A 10395-nucleotide genomic window follows, 5' to 3' on the forward strand; every position below is an offset into this window, starting at 1 on the left:
GCCTAATTTCATTGTCTTTTTCCTTATCTTAGGGGGAAAGCTTTCAGTCTTTTACTATTAATCATAATTTTAGCTGTGAGTTTTTTGTAGATGACCTTTATCAGGTTGAAGAAGTTTCCTTCTATTAGTAGTTGATTGAGTGTTTTTATTTTGCAAGGATGTTGGATTTGTCAAATATTTTTTCATTGTCTATTGATATGATCATGTGGCTTTGTCCTTTATTTTATTAATAAAGTATATTAGATTAATTGATTTTCATATGATAAACCAATCTTGCATTCCTGGAATACATGCCATTTGGTTATGGTGCATAATCCTTTTTATATACTGCTAAATTCAATTTGCCATTATTGTTGAGGATTTTGTGTCTACAGAAATAAAGGATACTGATCTATAGTTTTTTCCCTCTTGTGATATCTTTGGTTTTGGCCTCTTGTAATAAGCTGGGAAGTGTTCCCTCTTCTTTTTATTTTTTCTTTTTTTTCAAGAGTTCATGAAGGATTGATGTTAATTCTTTGAACATTTGGTAGAATTTATCAGTGAAGTCATCAGGGGTTGTGATTTTTTGTTTGTATATGTGAAAAGTTTTCATTATAAATTCAATCTCTTCAGTCTATGGTCATGCCACCCTGAACATGCCCTATCTCGTCAGATCCCGGAAGCTAAGCAGGGTCAGGCTTGGTTAGTACTTGGATGGGAGACCACCTAGGAATATTAGATGCTGTAGGCATTTAAAAAAAAAATTCAATCTCTTCTTATAAATCTATTCAGAGTTTTTATAACCTCCTGAGTCAGTTTTAGAAGATTGTATTTTTCTAGGAATTTATCCACTTCACCTAGATTGTCTAATTTGTTGACATACAATTGTTGGTAGTATTCTCTTATCACTCTGTTTATTTCTTTAAAGTTGGTAGTGATGTCTCCTTATTCATTCCTGATTTTAGTAATTTGAGTCTTCTCTTTTTTCTTGGTCAGTTTAACTAAAGTTTTGTCAATTTTGTTGATCTTTTAAAGAACCGACTTTGCTTTTGTTGATTTTTCTTATTATTTTTGTATTCTGTAGTTCATTTATTTCTGCTCCAATCTTTATCATTTCCCTTCTTCTCCTTGCTTTGGGTTTAGTTTTTCTTCTTTTTCAAATTTCTTAAGGTGAAAAGTTACACAATTGATATTTTAATATTTTAGTAAGTGAATAATTTGTGTTCGTGATTCTCTCTAGCAGTGTAGAGTTGGGGATTTTGTGCTTCTCAAAGCTTTAACTGTTCCACAAACAAATCTCATGAAACATGAACTGCCTGAGAGAGCTTTCAAAGTTGGAAAAGTCATAAAACAAGTGTTAGGAAAACCCTTGCAGGAACTAACCACCTAGAGAGTCTAATCAGTTTGCAAGCTATCAGCACAGCCCCAAATCTAAAAGAACTCAGTATTTCTCCAGCATAGTAAAGGAGGTATAGAAAATGATGCCAAAGTGGAAGATTTATACATTTACTTTGTGGAAAAAACTTTTTGTAAGTTTTATTACAAACTGTCCAATTCCCCTTCTGTTATTTATTAAATAGCTAAACATAAACTAAGAAAAGTACTTGTAAATGAAGATTTTCATAAAGGTTTTTGGTCATATTACAAATTTTCTTCTTACTGACCCCCCTTTCCTGTTAAGCTAAGTATGTCTAGCAAGCAGCTGCATCATTTTGTAAGTTCATGGTTCTGGAAGTTGTATCTTTTTTTTTCTTTACAGTCTAAGCAATCTTGAATTTATCTTAGAAACTTTGCTTCAGGAGGAGAAAAATTTTGATGTCATAAACAGATAAGACCACATCAAGAAGATATTTATTTACTTTTTATTTATTTATTTTTTTAAATGCCTACAGCACCTGGTATTCCTAGGTTGTCTCCCATCCAAGTACTAACCAGGCCCGACCCTGCTTAGCTTCCGAGATCAGACGAGATCTGGCACGTTCAGGGTGTCATGGACAAAGACACATCAAGGAAATATTTTTATAGTATATTTTCAAAAATTAATTTTAATGTTTTTTTTTCTAATTTCATCATACCAAAGAGAAATAATCATGTTTTGTGGTAAAGTTTTATCAGATTTAATTGTATTACTAAAAATGTTCACACCCGATCCCGTCGGATCTCAGTAGCTAAGCAGGGTCGGGCCTGGTTAGTATTGGATGGGAGACCACCTAGGAAGACTGGGTGCTGTGTGTGGGGGGGAATGTTGACATTATAAAGATAAAAACAGAACAAACAAAAACAAAGCAAAAAAGAGAACACAACACTATAATGTAAAGCACGTGCGCGCGCGCGCACACGCACACACACACACACACACGCACACACACACACCTCTTGGTAGGTGTACCACCAGGGCCAATGGGGTACTTCTCTGCCACTGCAGATGAGTGTGACTCGGTGGGCCACCTGGTTGGGTAGGGGGAGGTGCCTCAGCTAGCACAGGTCAGTGTGATAACTCTCATATATAAGGAGATAGCTCATATAGTTGGGAGACTAGTCTCCTTCAAAGGGATTGAGCAAATAAATAAAAATGTTAAGGATGGTGGGCACTGGTTTCCCACTGAGAAGAGAGATGTAAATGTGGAAAGGGAGAAGGCAAGAACAAACTATATAATTCTGGATTTTCAATGAAAGTATCAGTGAACTCATGGTTTCCAGCATATAGAAATAGATTTAATGTGTTTGTATCTTTATTGTGATGGTTCCACAGTTATATACATATGTAAAAATTAATCAAATTTTACACTTTAAATATGTCCACTGTTACATGTTAATTATACTTCAATAAGGCTGTTTAAAAAAAAATATATATATATATACACTTGTCACCGCCCCAGTCGTGGGTCCCAGCAGCCCTGGTGGCGGGAGGAGGGGTAGCTGCCAAGCAGCCCAGCTTTGCGAACTCACGAACCTGCGAACCCGCCATGATGCCCAAGAATAAGGTGAGCTCCGGGCGGGAGCGACGAAGGAGGAGCCCAAGATGAGATCTGTGAGGTAGTCAGCTACACCTGCTCCTGCAAAAGTAGAAAGCAAGCCAAAAAAGATGGCAGGAAAGGATAAATCTGCAGACAAAGAAGTGCAAACAAAAGGGGAAAAGGGAGCAAAGGGAAAACAGGCAGAAGTGGCTAACCAAAGCACTAAAGAAGATTAACCTGCAGAGGATGGAGAAACTAAAAACAAGAGTCCAGCCTCTGATAAAAGCAGGAGAGACGGCGGGGGGAGGGGGGAAGGCAGGAGAGAAGCCAAGTCTGGTTAATATCACACACCATGTCTTATCAGTGGTCCCTGTCTCCCTTCTTGTACAATCCAGAGGAATATTTTTAGCAGCTATTTTGTAAATGCAAGTTTTTTAGTAGCTCTAGAAACATTTTTTAAAAGGAGGGAATTCTACCTTATCCCATTTTTAAGTGTAAATGCTTTTTTAAAAGAGGTTAAATTATTTGCTGGTTGTTTATTTTTTGGTACAACCAGAAAATAGTGGGATATTGAATATGGGAGGCTTTGATTGTCTTGAGTTCAGCTTAACATTCTATAGATGGGGGTGGCTTTTATATCCTATAATGTAAAACATACTAAATGGCAATTGGGAGTCAGTTGTTCATTTAATATGTCTTAAACATTTTAAATTACTACTATTTCCATGTTTTTGGTAGAATTGTTTCCTAAAGAAAACCAGTCCTTGGTCTTGCCTCTCCCTGTCAAAATTTTATGCACTCTGTAATATCTTTGGTTGTAGTAGTGCAGTTTTCCTAGTAACTTTGTTTATGTGCTATGTAAGGTTGAAAATTTGATTATATAGTGTATATGATATTAAATTATGAATTAGTGGGACTTTGATGTAACAGCATATCAACATTTGAAGATTTGGTACTTGATATTCTATTAAGGAAAATTAGCCTCCAAATTTTAAGCTGGAAAGTCACTGGAATAACTGTTTAGGAAAGAATTACAACTATATGACTTTTTAGGTTTTTGATATATATGTTAAAAATTATGTACAAATTAAAATGTCCGTGTACTTGTCCTCAAAACAACCAATAAAATCTCCATTATGGAAGAAAAAAACCTTGTCATTTCCAAAGAATAGATCAGAGAGGTGATAGTGATGATTCTGAGATTAAAGTTCTGAGCTTTCTTCCAGGGAAAACCCCAGCTCTGGGGTTTCAGAATGGTTCCCATTAGATCAGAACTGACCCTGGTTCAGTGAATACTTACACACTGAAAAGTGTGCTCTAGTTTCCTCTGCTTAGATCAAACAGAGAGGCTCTGTTCCAGGGAGGCAGCTTTGGGGACAATTTCTCCAGACCACAAAGACAAATAAGATGACTCTTGGTAATCAAGAAAAGATTCTATCCTTTCTTTACTGGGAATTTGAAGATGGTTGTGGGCACAATCTTTGTCTAGTTCCAAATTATCTAATAAGGGGAAAAAAATAGAAGAGTAAATTAAAAAGAAAAAGTAAGTTGACTAACAACCCTATGTGATATTTATAAAAAGAGAATGTACTTTCTAGACAAGAATTTGAGTCATACCTTATTCTGGAATAATATGGAATGACATTCCTTACCCAGGAGTGATATAGAATGATAAAGAGGTCCATTAATACATATTTTACATACTTCTTTATTTCCTCTTAAACATTTAACTCAAGATAGATTCAAGCCCTCTGGACAAAATGTGATGAGAGACCTCATGAGTTTAAAAAATTGCATGTAAAAATTATTTCAATTTACACTCTTCTGGGACTTCAGGTAAGAATATAAAAACTCAACCAACTTTGAGCAAGATGAGCCGAGAAGAACTGGAGGACAGTTTGTTTCGTCTTCGTGAAGAGCACATGTTGCTGAAGGAACTTTCTTGGAAGCAACAGGATGAGATCAAAAGGTACCTAGAATTCTCTTCAAGTCTTTAAAAGCTGTATCCACACCACAGTAAATTGAAAAGAATATGTTTTCCTGAGATGTCTACACCAGAAAACAATTCAAATGTCAAGAATGGTTAACTCCAAAAATAATTTTTGTAGCAATATTCATTTGGTTTTCTTGCCAAACACATAAATAGACTGTGGCCATAGGCTGCAATGCGTCACGAACAGCTATTTCAACCCACAGAGCAAGAGACTGGGCAGGCTCCTGCCCTCATCACTAAAGAGGGGATGGAGACAGGGGCAATGGCCAAAATCTCAAGTTAGCAAAGGCAGTAGGAGCAAGTAAGAAAAAGGGTCTTTGGGTTTTTTTTTTATATAAAACAGAACTAAAACTCATGTTGATCATTTACTATATGGAGGTATGTTGTAAATGCTTTATATAAAATAACTAAGTTAATATTATAAGTGCTATTAACTTATTTAATACTCTGAATGACATATTACTAAGAGGAAAAGGAAGCATGAAGAGGTTAAGTAACTTGCCTGAAGTCACAGCTGGTGAGTAGCAGAGCTGAAAGCTCTTAACTCCAAAATCTATGTACAGTGACCTTAGGGTATTGGCTTTCAAAAGTCAATGGTTTGGGTGAGGGCCTGGAGAGGAATCTGAGATATGGGGTATGGGTAGATAAACATATAAGAAGAATGAGAATTCTGAAAGTTCCAGGTTTATCTCTAGGAAGTACTTTGAAGATATTGCCTTCCAGCCAAAGACCACCAGGAACACACCTGTAGTTGAGCAAGCTGGGTTTATTACTCATTGCAGCTAGAGAAAATGTACCCTATGGGGAGGATAAAGGCATCTCAGTAAGAATATGTTAGAAAGAAACATAAGATTTGGGCTTCAGTTGGATGATTTGGGGAATGTCCAAGGTAACAGGAATTTGCTCCAGATTTGGTACTGTCAGAAAGCAGGGACACTTCCATGTTTGGATATTTCAAAAAGTCTTATCTACAGGGAGGATAGACTAGAGTGAGGCTAAAGCTGTAATTGTAAAGAAGTAGCAGTCACTCACATTAGCCAGGAGAGGAGGATGTTTGGTATTTTGTGGTGACACAGTAACCTTGCATTTTGTCTGTGTTTAGACAGGATTATGCAGTGGACTTGTTTTATATCCTTCAGTCATGGTCTCAGAATGGCCTTTTCTGATGTTGGTGCTCTGTGGGATATGTCCAACAGGATAATAACATGGCCTGGCCTGGTTGTGAGCACCAGGCCAACTTCAAACAGCACCTAGTACTAACTATGTCAGACCAATTCCCCGTGTCAGGAGCAGCTTTTTGCTTTCTCATTGGTAATCCCGAGGAGTAGTTCAGAGCTTCATTTAGAATCTACAGGATTGTAGGCTTCTACTGTATGCCAGCACTCTTCAGAGTTGTAGATTCTTTTATGTTGTGGAGAACTCCAGAATCTGAAGTCAGAAGTTTGCGCGAGACAAAGTCTTGCTTCTTGGTTGATAACCACAAAATACTTGAGATTATAGATACTAAGTGGTTAAATTGGATTCTTTCCCTCAACCCTTTTATTTTATGCCTTGATTTCTTTATCTGGATATAACAGTAAGTAATAATAACTAACTCACACAGTGCTTACAATGCACCATCAGTGTCCTAAATACTTTATATATATTAATTTATTTAATCCTCATAACAACTTAGTGAGGCCGGTACTATTTTTATCATTATTCATAAATGAGGAAACTGAACATAAAAGGTTAATTACATGCCTAAGGCCACATAGTAAATGTCAGAACTGGCAGGCAGTGGGACCATAGAATCTGATGGTAATAGTAGAAAGCATGATTTTAGGTCAAGACAATAAATAGTGATTGACTGTCCATTCTAGGTAAGGCTCGGTGTATAGTAACAGCTGTAGAAGACTCATCCTTAAGGTTGGGCACATATACAGCAGTGCGTGGACAACTGGGATGGGAAAAGTAAATATTAAAATTTCTACTTATATTTAATTATCTCCCCTTTAAAAATTAGTATTTTTGTTTGTTTTACACTGAGCATAATTTGTTAGAAGTAAATGTATATAATTCAAAAATAAATATACACACAAATATATTGATTGTCCCAACGTTTTCTACTAAGATGAATGTGTGATCACTGCAACAGAATGGACAAAGGTGGACACGATGTCCCTACCCTCAAAGAGTTACAGTGTATTAGGGACAGAAAATTAATTTTTTAAGTGTAAATAATAGACTACAGTAGATATATTTATTTTGCAGATTAACTCAGATGATTTGCCACCAAATAAACTGTAGAAATAACTGTCACATAGGAGAAGTCACATGCGACCAGCTCTATTTTTGCCCGTAGGATGAGGACAGCCTTCCTGCGATTGACGGCTGCGGGCCGGGACCTGAGGGTAGAGGCGGCAGCCCTGGAGCAGCTCTCAGAGCCCGCTAGGCGTCGGCGAAATGCGGGGTGGCGGCAACGACCCCCTAAGCACCAGCGCCCCCTGATGCTCCGGCCACAACAGCAGCTCCTGCGCATCGGCCCCCCTGTTCCTCGCAGCACCCAGCCTCGTGTCCACGTGACACAAAGACAGCTCCACACTGCCGGTGCTCCCGTGTCTGAGAAACCCAAGAGGGGTGAGACTCAGGGCCGAGTCCCCGACAGGACTAAAACCCTGGGAGCGATTGATTTGCCAGAAACATTTTCCTCTTCATTGCTTTGTTCCTCCCACCATCTTATTTTTTTCTTTTCTTCTCTTGTTCTCATTCCTTTCCACCTTCCCCAAAGCTTTTCTTTTTCTCTCTTCTGAGTGGGATGTCAGGTTCAAAATTCTCAGTTAAGTACTGCTGAGAGACCAATCAGACAACTGAAATGGGAATTTTCTGGTCAAGTTCTGCAGCAGGTATAGAAAATATACACAGAGATTACGTTGATGTCCCTCTCAGGTGTAAGGAGCGATAATCCTAAGACAGGTCTCCCTACTGGGACTTAGTACTGAGTGGCTGTGCCTCTAAAATGGGGTTCTTAGCCTTTCTGGGGAAGTGGACTCCTTTAAAACCAAGATCAAAGTGAGGCCTCCTCCCAAGAAAAACACATGGCACATAGACAAAACTTTGCATACAATTCCATGGGTTCAGAGATTCCCAAAGCCCGTTCTTGAAGTCTAGACTTAGAAGTCAGGCTGTGAGTGAAGTGTTGCAATTCCTACTTTTCCTGTATTCCAAGTGGCTAAGAGTCTCTGGCTACTACGAAACTCAGCATTAAATTAAGTAAAATTTTGTATGTAAATTTTCTTCACCTAGCCTACTCAGCCCTGATTTAGGTCCATGGGAATGGAGTGTCTTTATCCTGGGGATTCAGTGTTAGGTTTTGTTTAGCATGCTCCTCTATTTTCAAGCTTCCTACTTGAGCCTATCACATCTTTGCAAAAACAACTAAAAGTAGAAAAAGTAAATAAATCTAAATTTCAGTTCAGTTTAAGTTCAGCATTATTACCAATTATATACCAGGTGCTAGAAATAAAGATGCAGTAGAGTTAGACATACAGTCCCTGTCCTTGGACAAGCTTGCACCTTTCTTCTTCCCATTCGTACTCTCTTACTTGAGAATCTGTAGTCCTGTCGACTTAAAAATCTGTAGTTGCATATCTATGCAAGGGCAAAGACCGAGAACCTCTTCTCTGGATCAGTGGTCATGTAAGGATTTCCCCCAGGTCTCAAGGCTCTCTACGTCCAGCACTTGGTGTTCTAGTTTTATCGCTTGGTGTTCTGGAGAAAGCTGTTGCCAGAGTCGCATCTTCTGTCTCAACTTTCAGAGGCAAGGATCAGGCTGAGCTACACGGCCCCTCCCACATTCAAGGAGCATGTGGCAAATGAAAAAACCAGAGGTGAAATATCCAGCGAACCCAGTGAACTGTGAGTTCTTTTCACTTATCCTGCACTGTTACTCTTTCAGCTTTCATTGAAAATATATCATTTAGGAAACAAGTGTATATTGGTATTTTTGAGTCTTTCCAGCATAATCAGAGAAGATGAGTCAACCCTGGGTCAAATTCTAAATTCATTGCTTAAGAATGGAAAATAAGCAATTGTCTGTCTTCTAAGGAAAAAAGAATAAAGGCTTTTTCCTTAATTGAAAGTATTCCCTCTTTTTCCCTTTATATTTTTATCCCTTAGGTTGTAATTCATTTATATTTCTGTTTGACACTTAAAAGCTATGTTTTTAACATAACCTTCCACACATATCAAGATTACTAACTACTCCAACTTCTTTTTATATTTGTTAGAGCCCAATCTCAGTCTCTATAACAGCAGTTTCTATTTCTTCTTTTGTGTTTAATGTTCTTTCTAACAGCATAATTTCTTTCAGCAAAGTCATAATTATGACTAAACGCATTGGTCTATGCATGCTTAACAGTGCTCACATTGTGACTAGCAATACAATGCAAATGGAAGAACCACCCAAGTCTCCTGAGAAAATGTGGTCCAAAGATGAAGATTTTGAACAGAAAAGCTCTTTGGATTGTGCTCAGAAGGCCACAGAGCTTCGGTAAGAGTGTGGCATTCCATGCCTCAAGCCATAATGAACTGAAAAAGTAAAAGATTCTTGTTTTTACCTTTCCTCCATCTCAGAGGAAAAGAGAATGCTTGAGCTTAAATTCAATCTGAGGAGACCTGGAGTCCTAAGTGGGTTAAGAAATAAATTAGCCTAAAGGGGATTCTGATGTATAAATAGAAGATTTGCTGCCTCACTTCATAAAAGGAAAACTCTTTCATCCTTATCATCAGATGTGAATTCTTAGCCCTCACTGTGCATCAGTACATTCTATGACAAAATGTATAATGATATGTATCCATCCTTATATTATCATACAGAATAGTTTTACTGCCTTAAAAATCCTCTGTGCTCTGCCTATTCATCCCTCACCATCTCCTTACCCCTTGTGCCACTGAACTTTTTATTGCCTCCATGATTTTGCCTTTGTCCAGAATGTCATATAGTTGGAATCATATAGTATGTAGCCTTTTCAGACTGACTTCTTTCACTTAGCAAAAATGCATTTAAGTTTCCTCCATATCTTTTCATGGCTTGATAGCTCAGTTCTTTTTTTTTTTTCCCATTAAATTTATTGGGGTGACATTGGTTAATAATTCTTTTCTTTTTAGCACCAAATAATGTCTCATTATCTTGATGTACCACTATTTATCCACTCACTTATCAAAGGACATCTTGATTTCTTCCAAGTTTGGGCAATTATGAATGAAACTGCTGTAAATATCTATGTGCAGGTTTTTGTGTGGACATAAGTTTTCAACCTGGAGGCTTTTAAAACTGGAAATGCCTGGGCCCCACCCAGAGATTCTCTTTCAATTACTAGGGGTAGACTCCAGGTAGTGTAATTTTAAAGATCTCTCCAGATGATTTTAATAAGCAGCTAGAACTGGGAATCACTGAGATAGAATCTACTGAACCCAAATCCTCCC

General features: G+C 37.8%; 1 protein-coding gene and 3 pseudogenes across 1 annotated transcript in view; 3 read left to right on the top strand and 1 right to left on the bottom strand.

Moving 5' to 3' along the window:
• Positions 1-611: 611 nt before the first annotated feature.
• On the top strand, positions 612-730 carry LOC111732763 (annotated as a pseudogene).
• A 1132-nt stretch (positions 731-1862) lies between these two features.
• LOC111732760 lies at positions 1863-1981 on the bottom strand (annotated as a pseudogene).
• A 967-nt stretch (positions 1982-2948) lies between these two features.
• LOC105307319 lies at positions 2949-3277 on the top strand (annotated as a pseudogene).
• A 1066-nt stretch (positions 3278-4343) lies between these two features.
• The window catches only part of RPGRIP1 (RPGR interacting protein 1), a 50911-nt gene continuing 44859 nt past the window's right edge, over positions 4344-10395 (top strand). Inside the window, exons 1-5 of the mRNA XM_011382774.2 lie at positions 4344-4353; positions 4773-4905; positions 7274-7548; positions 8727-8819; positions 9223-9460. Coding sequence (XP_011381076.1) covers positions 4344-4353; positions 4773-4905; positions 7274-7548; positions 8727-8819; positions 9223-9460 — 749 coding nt within the window. The remainder of the gene's footprint in view (positions 4354-4772; positions 4906-7273; positions 7549-8726; positions 8820-9222; positions 9461-10395) is intronic.

The sequence above is a fragment of the Pteropus vampyrus genome, unplaced genomic scaffold (genome assembly GCF_000151845.1).
Source record: "Pteropus vampyrus isolate Shadow unplaced genomic scaffold, Pvam_2.0 Scaffold488, whole genome shotgun sequence".
NCBI classification, from domain to species: Eukaryota; Metazoa; Chordata; class Mammalia; order Chiroptera; family Pteropodidae; genus Pteropus; species Pteropus vampyrus.